General features: G+C 54.8%; 1 protein-coding gene across 1 annotated transcript in view; it reads right to left on the bottom strand.

Annotated features, from left to right (window-relative positions):
* The window catches only part of LOC129821005 (immunoglobulin superfamily member 3-like), a 205,895-nt gene that overhangs the window by 18,238 nt on the left and 173,485 nt on the right, over window positions 1-14,172 (bottom strand). Inside the window, exon 7 of the mRNA XM_055878203.1 lies at window positions 13,056-13,466. Coding sequence (XP_055734178.1) covers window positions 13,056-13,466 — 411 coding nt within the window. The remainder of the gene's footprint in view (window positions 1-13,055; window positions 13,467-14,172) is intronic.

Raw genomic sequence — 14,172 nt, 5'->3', positions numbered from 1 at the left:
GTGGGGTCAGGGTTAGTGGTGTGTAGTGGACATGGTGGGGTCAGGGTTAGTGGTGTGTAGAGGACATGGTGGGGTCAGGGTTAGTGGGTTAGTGGTGTGTAGAGGACATGGTGGGGTCAGGGTTAGTGGGTTGGTGGTGAGTAGAGGACATGGTGGGGTCAGGATTAGTGGGTTGGAGGTGAGTAGAGAACATGGTGGGGTCAGGATTAGTGGGTTAGAGGTGTGTAGAGGACATGGTGGGGTCAAGGTTAGTGGGTTGGAGGTGTGTAGAGGACATGGTGGGGTCAGGGTTAGTGGGTTGGAGGTGTGTAGAGGACATGGTGGGGTCAGGGTTAGTGGGTTAGTGGTGAGTAGAGGACATGGTGGGGTCAGGGTTAGTGGTGTGTAGTGGACATGGTGGGGTCAGGGTTAGTGGTGTGTAGAGGACATGGTGGGGTCAGGGTTAGAGGTGTGTAGAGGACATGGTGGGGTCAGGGTTAGTGGTGTGTAGTGGACATGGTGGGGTCAGGGTTAGTGGGTTAGTGGTGAGTAGAGGACATGGTGGGGTCAGGGTTAGTGGGTTAGAGGTGAGTAGAGGACATGGTGGGGTCAGGGTTAGTGGTGAGTAGAGGACATGGTGGGGTCAGGGTTAGTGGTGTGTAGTGGACATGGTGAGGTCAGGGTTAGTAGTGAGTAGAGGACATGGTGGGGTCAGGTTTAGTGGTGAGTAGAGGACATGGTGGGGTCAGGGTTAGTGGTGAGTAGAGGACATGGTGGGGTCAGGGTTAGTGGTGTGTAGAGGACATGGTGGGGTCAGGGTTAGTGGGTTAGTGGTGAGTAGAGGACATGGTGGGGTCAGGGTTAGTGGGTTAGTGGTGAGCAGAGGACATGGTGGGGTCAGGGTTAGTGGTGAGCAGAGGACATGGTGGGGTCAGGGTTAGTGGGTTAGTGGTGAGAAGAGGACATGGTGGGGTCAGGGTTAGTGGGTTAGTGGTGAGCAGAGGACATGGTGGGGTCAGGGTTAGTGGGTTAGTGGTGAGCAGAGGACATGGTGGGGTCAGGGTTAGTGGTGTGTAGTGGACATGGTGGGGTCAGGGTTAGTGGGTTAGTGGTGAGTAGAGGACATGGTGGGGTCAGGGTTAGTGGGTTAGAGGTGAGTAGAGGACATGGTGAGGTCAGGGTTAGTGGGTTAGTGGTGAGCAGAGGACATGGTGGGGTCAGGGTTAGTGGTGTGTAGAGGACATGGTGGGGTCAGGGTTAGTGGGTTAGTGGTGATTAGAGGACATGGTGGGGTCAGGGTTAGTGGGTTAGTGGTGTGTAGAGGACATGGTGGGGTCAGGGTTAGTGGGTTAGTGGTGAGCAGAGGACATGGTGGGGTCAGGGTTAGTGGTGTGTAGAGGACATGGTGGGGTCAGGGTTAGTGGGTTAGTGGTGTGTAGTGGACATGGTGGGGTCAGGGTTAGTGGTGAGTAGAGGACATGGTGGGGTCAGGGTTAGTGGTGTGTAGTGGACTTGGTGGGGTCAGGGTTAGTGGTGAGTAGAAGACATGGTGGGGTCAGGGTTAGTTGTGTGTAGTGGACTTGGTGGGGTCAGGGTTAGTGGTGAGAGAGGACATGGTGGGGTCAGGGTTAGTGGTGTGTAGAGGACATGGTGGGGTCAGGGTTAGTGGGTTAGTGGTGAGTAGAGGACATGGTGGGGTCAGGGTTAGTGGTGAGTAGAGGACATGGTGGGGTCAGGGTTAGTGGTGAGTAGAGGACATGGTGGGGTCAGGGTTAGTGGGTTAGTGGTGAGCAGCGGACATGGTGGGGTCAGGGTTAGTGGGTTAGTGGTGAGTAGATGACATGGTGAGGTCAGGGTTAGTGGGTTAGTGGTGAGCAGAGGACATGGTGGGGTCAGGGTTAGTTTGTTAGTGGTGTGTAGTGGACATGGTGGGGTCAGGGTTAGTGGGTTAGTGGTGTGTAGTGGACATGGTGGGGTCAAGGTTAGTGGGTTAGAGGTGTGTAGAGGACATGGTGGGGTCAGGGTTAGTGGTGAGTAGAGGACATGGTGGGGTCAGGGTTAGTGGTGAGTAGAGAACATGGTGGGGTCAGGGTTAGTGGGTTAGTGGTGTGTAGTGGACATGGTGGGGTCAGGGTTAGTGGGTTAGAGCTGAGTAGAGGACATGGTGGGGTCAGGATTAGTGGGTTGGAGGTGAGTAGAGGACATGGTGGGGTCAGGGTTAGTGGTGTGTAGTGGACATGGTGGGGTCAGGGTTCGTGGGTTGGAGGTGAGTAGAGGACATGGTGGGGTCAGGGTTAGTGTGGTGTAGAGGATATGGTGGGGTCAGGGTTAGTGGGTTGGAGGTGTGTAGAGGACATGGTGGGGTCAGGGTTAGTGGGTTGGAGGTGAGTAGAGGACATGGTGGGGTCAGGGTTAGTGGGTTGGAGGTGTGTAGAGGACATGGTGGGGTCAGGGTTAGTGGGTTGGAGGTGAGTAGAGGACATGGTGGGGTCAGGCTTAGTGGGTTGGAGGTGAGTAGAGGATATGGTGGGGTCAGGGTTAGTGGTTTAGTGGTGTGTAGAGGACATGGTGGGGTCAGGGTTAGTGGGTTAGTGGTGTGTAGAGGACATGGTGGGGTCAGGGTTAGTGGGTTAGTGGCGTGTAGGGGTCAGGGTTAGTGGGTTAGTGGTGAGTAGAGGACATGGTGGGGTCAGGGTTAGTGGGTTGGAGGTGTGTAGAGGACATGGTGGGGTCAGGGTTAGTGGGTTAGAGGTGTGTAGAGGACATGGTGGGGTCAGGGTTAGTGGGTTAGAGGTGAGTAGAGGACATGGTGGGGTCAGGGTTAGTGGTGAGTAGAGGACATGGTGGGGTCAGGCTTAGTGGGTTGGAGGTGTGTAGAGGACATGGTGGGGTCAGGGTTAGTGGGTTGGAGGTGTGTAGAGGACATGGTGGGGTCAGGGTTAGTGGGTTAGTGGTGAGTAGAGGACATGATGGGGTCAGGGTTAGTGGGTTAGTGGTGATTAGAGGACATGGTGGGGTCAGGGTTAGTGGGTTAGTGGTGTGTAGTGGACATGGTGGGGTCAGGGTTAGTGGTGAGTAGAGGACATGGTGGGGTCAGGGTTAGTGGTGTGTAGTGGACTTGGTGGGGTCAAGGTTAGTGGTGTGTAGAGGACATGGTGGGGTCAGGGTTAGTGGGTTAGTGGTGAGTAGAGGACATGGTGGGGTCAGGGTTAGTGGTGTGTAGTGGACATGTTGGGGTCAGGGTTAGTGGTGTGTAGAGGACATGGTGGGGTCAGGGTTAGAGGTGTGTAGAGGACATGGTGGGGTCAGGGTTAGTGGTGTGTAGAGGACATGGTGGGGTCAGGGTTAGAGGTGTGTAGAGGACATGGTGGGGTCAAGGTTAGTGGGTTAGTGGTGAGTAGAGGACATGGTGGGGTCAGGGTTAGTGGTGTGTAGAGGACATGGTGGGGTCAGGGTTAGTGGGTTAGTGGTGTGTAGAGGACATGGTGGGGTCAGGGTTAGTGGGTTAGAGGTGTGTAGAGGACATGGTGGGGTCAGGGAAAGTGGTGTGTAGAGGACATGGTGGGGTCAGGGTTAGTGGGTTGGAGGTGTGTAGAGGACATGGTGGGGTCAGGGTTAGTGGTGTGTAGTGAACATGGTGGGGTCAGGGTTAGTGGTGAGTAGAGGACATGGTGGGGTCAGGGTTAGTGGGTTGGAGGTGAGTAGAGGACATGGTGGGGTCAGGGTTAGTGGGTTGGAGGTGTGTAGAGGACATGGTGGGGTCAGGGTTAGTGGGTTGGAGGTGAGTAGAGGATATGGTGGGGTCAGGGTTAGTGGGTTAGTGGTGTGTAGAGGACATGGTGGGGTCAGGGTTAGTGGGTTAGTGGTGAGTAGAGGACATGGTGGGGTCAGGGTTAGTGGTGAGTAGAGGACATGGTGGGGTCAGGGTTAGTGGGTTGGAGGTGTGTAGAGGACATGGTGGGGTCAGGGTTAGTGGGTTGGAGGTGTGTAGAGGACATGTTGGGGTCAGGGTTAGTGGTGAGTAAAGGACATGGTGGGGTCAGGGTTAGTGGGTTAGTGGTGAGTAGAGGACATGGTGGGGTCAGGGTCAGTGGTGAGTAAAGGACATGGTGGGGTCAGGGTTAGTGGGTTAGAGGTGAGTAGAGGACATGGTGGGGTCAGGGTTAGTGGGTTAGAGGTGAGTAGAGGACATGGTGAGGTCAGGGTTAGTGGGTTAGTGGTGAGCAGAGGACATGGTGGGGTCAGGGTTAGTGGTGTGTAGAGGACATGGTGGGGTCAGGGTTAGTGGGTTAGTGGTGATTAGAGGACATGGTGGGGTCAGGGTTAGTGGGTTAGTGGTGTGTAGAGGACATGGTGGGGTCAGGGTTAGTGGGTTAGTGGTGAGCAGAGGACATGGTGGGGTCAGGGTTAGTGGTGTGTAGAGGACATGGTGGGGTCAGGGTTAGTGGGTTAGTGGTGTGTAGTGGACATGGTGGGGTCAGGGTTAGTGGTGAGTAGAGGACATGGTGGGGTCAGGGTTAGTGGTGTGTAGTGGACTTGGTGGGGTCAGGGTTAGTGGTGAGTAGAGGACATGGTGGGGTCAGGGTTAGTGGTGTGTAGTGGACTTGGTGGGGTCAGGGTTAGTGGTGAGAGAGGACATGGTGGGGTCAGGGTTAGTGGGTTAGTGGTGAGTAGAGGACATGGTTGGGTCAGGGTTAGTGGTGAGTAGAGGACATGGTGGGGTCAGGGTTAGTGGTGAGTAGAGGACATGGTGGGGTCAGGGTTAGTGGGTTAGTGGTGTGTAGTGGACATGGTGGGGTCAAGGTTAGTGGGTTAGTGGTGAGCAGAGGACATGGTGGGGTCAGGGTTAGTTTGTTAGTGGTGTGTAGTGGACATGGTGGGGTCAGGGTTAGTGGGTTAGTGGTGTGTAGTGGACATAGTGGGGTCAAGGTTAGTGGGTTAGAGGTGTGTAGAGGACATGGTGGGGTCAGGGTTAGTGGTGAGTAGAGGACATGGTGGGGTCAGGGTTAGTGGTGAGTAGAGAACATGGTGGGGTCAGGGTTAGTGGGTTAGTGGTGAGCAGAGGACATGGTGGGGTCAGGGTTAGTGGGTTAGTGGTGAGAAGAGGACATGGTGAGGTCAGGTTTAGTGGGTTAGTGGTGAGCAGAGGACATGGTGGGGTCAGGGTTAGTGGTGTGTAGTGGACATGGTGGGGTCAGGGTTAGTGGGTTAGTGGTGTGTAGTGGACATGGTGGGGTCAGGGTTAGTGGGTTAGAGGTCTGTAGAGGACATGGTGGGGTCAGGATTAGTGGGTTGGAGGTGAGTAGAGGACATGGTGGGGTCAGGGTTAGTGGGTTAGTGGTGTGTAGTGGACATGGTGGGGTCAGGGTTAGTGGGTTAGAGGTGTGTAGAGGACATGGTGGGGTCAGGATTAGTGGGTTGGAGGTGTGTAGTGGACATGGTGGGGTCAGGGATCGTGGGTTGGAGGTGAGTAGAGGACATGGTGGGGTCAGGGTTAGTGTGGTGTAGAGGATATGGTGGGGTCAGGGTTAGTGGGTTGGAGGTGTGTAGAGGACATGGTGGGGTCAGGGTTAGTGGGTTGGAGGTGAGTAGAGGACATGGTGGGGTCAGGGTTAGTGGGTTGGAGGTGTGTAGAGGACATGGTGGGGTCAGGGTTAGTGGGTTGGAGGTGAGTAGAGGACATGGTGGGGTCAGGCTTAGTGGGTTGGAGGTGAGTAGAGGATATGGTGGGGTCAGGGTTAGTGGTTTAGTGGTGTGTAGAGGACATGGTGGGGTCAGGGTTAGTGGGTTAGTGGTGTGTAGAGGACATGGTGGGGTCAGGGTTAGTGGGTTAGTGGCGTGTAGGGGTCAGGGTTAGTGGGTTAGTGGTGAGTAGAGGACATGGTGGGGTCAGGGTTAGTGGGTTGGAGGTGTGTAGAGGACATGGTGGGGTCAGGGTTAGTGGGTTAGAGGTGTGTAGAGGACATGGTGGGGTCAGGGTTAGTGGGTTAGAGGTGAGTAGAGGACATGGTGGGGTCAGGGTTAGTGGTGAGTAGAGGACATGGTGGGGTCAGGCTTAGTGGGTTGGAGGTGTGTAGAGGACATGGTGGGGTCAGGGTTAGTGGGTTAGTGGTGTGTAGAGGACATGGTGGGGTCAGGGTTAGTGGGTTGGAGGTGTGTAGAGGACATGGTGGGGTCAGGGTTAGTGGGTTAGTGGTGAGTAGAGGACATGGTGGGGTCAGGGTTAGTGGGTTAGTGGTGATTAGAGGACATGGTGGGGTCAGGGTTAGTGGGTTAGTGGTGTGTAGTGGACATGGTGGGGTCAGGGTTAGTGGTGAGTAGAGGACATGGTGGGGTCAGGGTTAGTGGTGTGTAGTGGACTTGGTGGGGTCAGGGTTAGTGGTGTGTAGAGGACATGGTGGGGTCAGGGTTAGTGGTGTGTAGTGGACTTGGTGGGGTCAAGGTTAGTGGTGTGTAGAGGACATGGTGGGGTCAGGGTTAGAGGTGTGTAGTGGACATGTTGGGGTCAGGGTTAGTGGTGTGTAGAGGACATGGTGGGGTCAGGGTTAGTGGGTTGGAGGTGTGTAGAGGACATGGTGGGGTCAGGGTTAGTGGGTTAGTGGTGAGTAGAGGACATGGTGGGGTCAGGGTTAGTGGTGTGTAGAGGACATGGTGGGGTCAGGGTTAGTGGGTTGGAGGTGTGTAGAGGACATGGTGGGGTCAGGGTTAGTGGTGTGTAGTGGACATGGTGGGGTCAGGGTTAGAGGTGTGTAGAGGACATGGTGGGGTCAGGGTTAGTGGTGTGTAGAGGACATAGTGGGGTCAAGGTTAGTGGGTTAGTGGTGAGTAGAGGACATGGTGGGGTCAGGGTTAGTGGTGTGTAGAGGACATGGTGGGGTCAGGGTTAGTGGGTTAGAGGTGAGTAGAGGACATGGTGGCGTCAAGGTTAGTGGGTTAGTGGTGAGTAGAGGACATGGTGGGGTCAGGTTTAGTTTTTTAGAGGTTAGTAGAGGACATGGTGGGTTCAGGGTTAGTGGTGTGTAGAGGACATGGCGGGGTCAGGGTTAGTGGGTTAGAGGTGAGTAGAGGACATGGTGGGGTCAGGGTTAGTGGGTTAGAGCTGAGTAGAGGACATGGTGGGGTCAGGGTTAGTGGGTTAGTGGTGAGTAGAGGACATGGTGGGGTCAGGGTTAGTGGGTTAGTGGTGTGTAGAGGACATGGTGGGGTCAGGGTTAGTGGGTTAGAGGTGTGTAGAGGACATGGTGGGGTCAGGGTTAGTGGTGTGTAGAGGACATGGTGGGGTCAGGGTTAGTGGGTTGGAGGTGTGTAGAGGACATGGTGGGGTCAGGGTTAGTGGTGTGTAGTGAACATGGTGGGGTCAGGGTTAGTGGTGAGTAGAGGACATGGTGGGGTCAGGGTTAGTGGGTTGGAGGTGAGTAGAGGACATGGTGGGGTCAGGGTTAGTGGGTTGGAGGTGTGTAGAGGACATGGTGGGGTCAGGGTTAGTGGGTTGGAGGTGAGTAGAGGATATGGTGGGGTCAGGGTTAGTGGGTTAGTGGTGTGTAGAGGACATGGTGGGGTCAGGGTTAGTGGGTTACTGGTGAGTAGAGGACATGGTGGGGTCAGGGTTAGTGGTGAGTAGAGGACATGGTGGGGTCAGGGTTAGTGGGTTGGAGGTGTGTAGAGGACATGGTGGGGTCAGGGTTAGTGGGTTGGAGGTGTGTAGAGGACATGTTGGGGTCAGGGTTAGTGATGAGTAAAGGACATGGTGGGGTCAGGGTTAGTGGGTTAGTGGTGAGTAGAGGACATGGTGGGGTCAGGGTCAGTGGTGAGTAAAGGACATGGTGGGGTCAGGGTTAGTGGGTTAGAGGTGAGTAGAGGACATGGTGGGGTCAGGGTTAGTGGGTTAGTGATGAGTAGAGGACATGGTGGGGTCAGGGTTAGAGGTGAGTAGAAGACATGGTGGGGTCATGGTTAGTGGGTTAGAGGTGAGTAGAGGACATGGTGGGGTCAGGGTTAGTAGGTTAGTGGTGAGTAGACCACATGGTGGGGTCAGGGTTAGTGGTGAGTAGAGGACATGGTGGGGTCAGGGTTAGTGGGTTAGAGGTGAGTAGAGGACATGGTGGGGTCAGGGTTAGTGGGTTAGTGGTGATTAGAGGACATGGTGGGGTCAGGGTTAGTGGGTTAGTGGTGAGTAGAGGACATGGTGGGGTCAGGGTTAGTGGGTTAGTGGTTTGTAGTGGACATGGTGGGGTCAGGGTTTGTGGTGAGTAGATGACATGGTGGGGTCAGGGTTAGTGGGTTAGTGGTGAGTCGAGGACATGGTGGGGTCAGGGTTAGTGGGTTAGTGGTGAGTAGAGGACATGGTGGGGTCAGGGTTAGTGGTGTGTAGTGGACATGGTGGGGTCAGGGTTAGTGGTGAGTAGAGGACATGGTGGGGTCAGGGTTAGTGGGTTAGGGGTGTGTAGAGGACATGGTGGGGTCAGGGTTAGTGGTGTGTAGTGGACATGGTGGGGTCAGGGTTAGTGGTGAGTAGAGGACATGGTGAGGTCAGGGTTAGTGGGTTGGAGGTGAGTAGAGGACATGGTGGGGTCAGGGTTAGTGGTGAGTAGAGGACATGGTGGGGTCAGGGTTAGTCGGTTAGTGGTGAGTAGAGGACATGGTGAGGTCAGGGTTAGTGGGTTGGAGGTGAGTAGGGGACATGGTGGGGTCAGGGTTAGTGGGTTAGAGGTGTGTAGAGGACATGGTGGGGTCAGGGTTAGTGGGTTAGTAGTGAGTAGAGGACATGGTGGGGTCAGGGTTAGTGGGTTAGAGGTGTGTAGAGGACATGGTGGGGTCAGGGTTAGTGGTGTGTAGTGGACATGGTGGGGTCAGGGTTAGAGGTGTGTAGAGGACATGGTGGGGTCAGGGTTAGTGGTGTGTAGTGGACATGGTGGGGTCAGGGTTAGTGGTGTGCAGTGGACATGGTGGGGTCAGGGTTAGTGGTATGTAGAGGACATGGTGGGGTCAGGGTTAGTGGGTTAGAGGTGTGTAGAGGACATGGTGGGGTCAGGGTTAGTGGGTTAGTGGTGAGCAGAGGACATGGTGGGGTCAGGGTTAGTGGGTTAGTGGTGTGTAGTGGACATGGTGGGGTCAGGGTAGTGGGTTAGAGGTGTGTAGAGGACATGGTGGGGTCAGGGTTAGTGGGTTAGTGGTGAGTAGAAGACATGGTGGGGTCAGGGTTAGTGGGTTAGTGGTGTGTAGAGGACATGGTGGGGTCAGGGTTAGTGGTGAGTAGAGGACATGGTGGGGTCAGGGTTAGTGGGTTAGTGGTGTGTAGAGGACATGGTGGGGTCAGGGTTAGTGGTGAGCAGAGGACATGGTGGGGTCAGGGTTAGTGGGTTAGTGGTGTGTAGAGGACATGGTGGGGTCAGGGTTAGTGGGTTAGAGGTGTGTAGTGGACATGGTGGGGTCAGGGTTAGTGGGTTAGTGGTGTGTAGAGGACATGGTGGGGTCAGGGTTAGTGGTGAGCAGAGGACATGGTGGGGTCAGGGTTAGTGGGTTAGTGGTGTGTAGAGGACATGGTGGGGTCAGGGTTAGTGGGTTAGTGGTGAGTAGAGGACATGGTGGGGTCAGGGTTAGTGGGTTGGAGGTGTGTAGAGGACATGGTGGGGTCAGGGTTAGTGGGTTAGTGGTGAGTAGAGGACATGGTGGGGTCAGGGTTAGTGGGTTAGTGGTGAGTAGAGGACATGGTGGGGTCAGGGTTAGTGGGTTAGTGGTGAGTAGAGGACATGGTGGGGTCAGGGTTGTGGGTTAGTGGTGAGTAGAGGACATGGTGGGGTCAGGGTTAGTGGGTTAGTGGTGTGTAGAGGACATGGTGAGGTCAGGGTTAGTGGTGTGTAGTGGACATGGTGGGGTCAGGGTTAGTGGTGTGTAGAGGACATGGTGGGGTCAGGGTTAGTGGTGTGTAGTGGACATGGTGGGGTCAGGGTTAGTGGGTTAGTGGTGAGTAGAGGACATGGTGGGGTCAGGGTTAGTGGGTTGGAGGTAAGTAGAGGACATGGTGGGGTCAGGGTTAGTGGGTTAGAGGTGAGTAGAGGACATGGTGGGGTCAGGGTTAGTGGGTTAGTGGTGAGTAGAGGACATGGTGAGGTCAGGGTTAGTGGGTTAGTGGGTTAGTGGTGAGTAGAGGACATGGTGGGGTCAGGGTTAGTGGGTTAGTGGTGAGTAGAGGACATGGTGGGGTCAGGGTTAGTGGGTTAGAGGTGAGTAGAGGACATGGTGAGGTCAGGGTTAGTGGGTTAGTGGGTTAGTGGGTTAGTGGTGAGTAGACGACATGGTAGGGTCAGGGTTAGTGGGTTGGAGGTGTGTAGACGACATGGTGGGGTCAGGGTTAGTGGGTTACAGGTGAGTAGAGGACATGGTGGGGTCAGGGTTAGTGGGTTAGTGGTGAGTAGAGGACATGGTGGGGTCAGGGTTAGTGGGTTAGAGGTGTGTAGTGGACATGGTGGGGTCAGGGTTAGTGGGTTAGTGGTGTGTAGAGGACATGGTGGGGTCAGGGTTAGTGGTGAGCAGAGGACATGGTGGGGTCAGGGTTAGTGGGTTAGTGGTGTGTAGAGGACATGGTGGGGTCAGGGTTAGTGGGTTAGTGGTGAGTAGAGGACATGGTGGGGTCAGGGTTAGTGGGTTGGAGGTGTGTAGAGGACATGGTGGGGTCAGGGTTAGTGGGTTAGTGGTGAGTAGAGGACATGGTGGGGTCAGGGTTAGTGGGTTAGTGGTGAGTAGAGGACATGGTGGGGTCAGGGTTAGTGGGTTAGTGGTGAGTAGAGGACATGGTGGGGTCAGGGTTGTGGGTTAGTGGTGAGTAGAGGACATGGTGGGGTCAGGGTTAGTGGGTTAGTGGTGTGTAGAGGACATGGTGAGGTCAGGGTTAGTGGTGTGTAGTGGACATGGTGGGGTCAGGGTTAGTGGTGTGTAGTGGACATGGTGGGGTCAGGGTTAGTGGGTTAGTGGTGAGTAGAGGACATGGTGGGGTCAGGGTTAGTGGGTTAGTGGTGAGTAGAGGACATGGTGGGGTCAGGGTTAGTGGGTTGGAGGTAAGTAGAGGATATGGTGGGGTCAGGGTTAGTGGGTTAGTGGTGAGTAGAGGACATGGTGGGGTCAGGGTTAGTGGGTTAGTGGTGAGTAGAGGACATGGTGGGGTCAGGGTTAGTGGGTTAGAGGTGAGTAGAGGACATGGTGAGGTCAGGGTTAGTGGGTTAGTGGGTTAGTGGTGAGTAGAGGACATGGTGGGGTCAGGGTTAGTGGGTTAGTGGTGAGTAGAGGACATGGTGGGGTCAGGGTTAGTGGGTTAGAGGTGAGTAGAGGACATGGTGGGGTCAGGGTTAGTGGGTTAGAGGTGTGTAGAGGACATGGTGGGGTCAGGGTTAGTGGGTTAGAGGTGAGTAGAGGACATGGTGAGGTCAGGGTTAGTGGGTTAGTGGGTTAGTGGTGAGTAGACGACATGGTGGGGTCAGGGTTAGTGGGTTGGAGGTGTGTAGACGACATGGTGGGGTCAGGGTTAGTGGGTTACAGGTGAGTAGAGGACATGGTGGGGTCAGGGTTAGTGGGTTAGTGGTGAGTAGAGGACATGGTGGGGTCAGGGTTAGTGGGTTAGAGGTGAGTAGAGGACATGGTGGGGTCAGGGTTAGTGGGTTAGTGGTGAGTAGAGCACATGGTGAGGTCAGGGTTAGTGGGTTAGTGGTGAGTAGAGGACATGGTGGGGTCAGGGTTAGTGGGTTAGAGGTGAGTAGAGGACATGGTGGGGTCAGGGTTAGAGGTGTGTAGAGGACATGGTGGGGTCAGGGTTAGTGGGTTAGTGGGTTAGTGGTGAGTAGAGGACATGGTGGGTTCAGGGTTAGTGGGTTAGTGGGTTAGTGGTGAGTAGAGGACATGGTGGGGTCAGGGTTAGTGGGTTAGTGGTGAGTAGAGGACATGGTGGGGTCAGGGTTAGTGGGTTAGTGGGTTAGTGGTGAGTAGAGGACATGGTGGGGTCAGGGTTAGTGGGTTAGTGGGTTAGTGGTGAGTAGAGGACATGGTGGGGTCAGGGTTAGTGGGTTAGTGGGTTAGTGGTGAGTAGAGGACATGGTGGGGTCAGGGTTAGTGGGTTAGAGGTGAGTAGAGGACATGGTGAGGTCAGGGTTAGAGGGTTAGTGGTGAGTAGAGGACATGGTGGGGTCAGGGTTAGTGGGTTAGAGGTGAGTAGAGGACATGGTGGGGTCAGGGTTAGTGGGTTAGAGGTGAGTAGAGGACATGGTGAGGTCAGGGTTAGTGGTGAGTAGAGGACATGGTGGGGTCAGGGTTAGTGGGTTGGTGGTGAGTAGAGGACATGGTGGGGTTAGGGTTAGTGGGTTGGAGGTGAGTAGAGGACATGGTGAGGTCAGGGTTAGTGGGTTGGTGGTGAGTAGAGGACATGGTGGGGTCAGGGTTAGTGGGTTGGACAGGTGGGTTATGCCCCTCGGCTCTAGTGCCAGACTATGGGAATCTGTGCCAGCTGGCACGAGAGCCACAACGTCCGCACTGCCACCTGAGCTCTGCCCAGGGCAGTTGATGTGGTCATCAGAGCGAGACGGCCTTAAGGCCAGGGGGAGAGTAGAGAGCTGTTTGGCACAACTGGTCACTGCACCACATTGGCAAAGAACAGCTACTGTTAACCACACACACACACACAGAGAGAGAGAGAGAGAGAGAGAGAGAGAGAGAGAGAGAGAGAGAGAGAGAGAGAGAGAGAGAGAGAGAGAGAGGAGAGAGAGGAGAGAGAGGAGAGAGAGAGAGAGAGAGGAGAGAGAGAGAGAGAGAGAGAGAGAGAGAGAGAGAGAGAGAGAGAGAGAGAGAGAGAGAGAGAGAGAGAGAGAGAGAGAGAGAGAGAGAGAGAGAGAGAGAGAGAGAGAGAGAGAGAGAGAGAGAGAGAGAGAGAGAGAGAGAGAGAGAGAGAGAGAGAGAGAGAGAGAGAGAGAGAGAGAGAGAGAGCTCTTGCTATATCTTTTGGAAGATATCTGTGTGTGAAGGCTGAGGAGTCCTGTGCCAGTTTGTACCAGCCTCCCTCCCCTGATCCCTCCTTCCCTCCTCTTTGTCCTCACCTGGCTGTCTGACGAGGACCTGTGTGAAGCCTGAGGATTCCCGTGCCAGTCTGTACCAGGCTCCGTCTGGATCTGTGAGCCACTCCTCCACCAGGCAGTAGTATGTTCCAGAGTCGCTGCTCTCTGCCCTGTTCAGTGTCAGCGCATACAGCTGTGGCGACATCCTCTCTGCCTGCACCCGCCGCCTCAACCTCTCCTCGTCTGCGTACGCCCCATACTCAAATGCGCCTGAGCGCTCAATCCTCAGCAGGAGCTCGTCGGCCTCGGCGCCCGTCGCGCGGCGCACGTACCAAAGCACGGCATGCTGTGAGTCGGTGCTGGTCTGGGAGGCCACGGAGCAGTTGACGCGCACACGGCTGTCCTCCAGGTAGACCAGGGACTGGTTGGTCTTCTGCACACGCAGCTTAGACACTGTGGAGAAGAGGGGGAGGGAGGGAGGGACAGGTGGAGAGGAATGGAGGGGGAGGGGTAGATAGAGGAGAGAGAGAAGTTATTTCTACAATCATTTCCCTATTTATAGAAACAAGTGAATGCTGGTGACAGGTATACAATGCAATTTCTGTTTGACAGACGTGTCCGGGCTGTCTTCATTTCCTGCTGAACAGGAGAGGATATTAGTGTGTGGGCAGAGAACAGAGAGAGACAGCGGGAGGGAGGGAGGGAAAGAATGGCTGTCAGTGTACAACAGAGCGAGGGAGGAAAAGAGAGGAGGCCTTGAATAAGTTGAAGGGAGGAGTAGCGAAGATTCAGTTTAATAGTGAGAGGGGGAAAGATGGATTTAGGGAGAGATGAAGGAATCCGGGCTGTGGGAGAAAGAGAAGAAGAGATGGAGAGAGGGAGAGATAAAGGAATCCGGGCTGTGGGAGAAAGAGAAGAAGAGATGGAGAGAGGGAGAGATAAAGGAATTCAGGCTGTGGGAGAATGAGAAGAAGAGATGGAGAGAGGGAGAGATAAAGGAATTCAGGCTGTGGGAGAAAGAGAAGAAGAGATGGAGAGAGGGAGAGATAAAGGAATTCAGGCTGTGGGAGAAAGAGAAGAAGAGATGGAGAGAGGGAGAGATAAAGGAATTCAGGCTGTGGGAGAAAGAGAAGAAGAGATGGAGTGAGGGAGAAAGGAA

The sequence above is a fragment of the Salvelinus fontinalis genome, chromosome 23 (genome assembly GCF_029448725.1).
Source record: "Salvelinus fontinalis isolate EN_2023a chromosome 23, ASM2944872v1, whole genome shotgun sequence".
NCBI lineage: Eukaryota > Metazoa > Chordata > Actinopteri > Salmoniformes > Salmonidae > Salvelinus > Salvelinus fontinalis.
The sequence above is the reverse complement of the archived record's forward strand: the minus strand, read 5'-3'. Positions and strand labels throughout refer to the sequence as shown.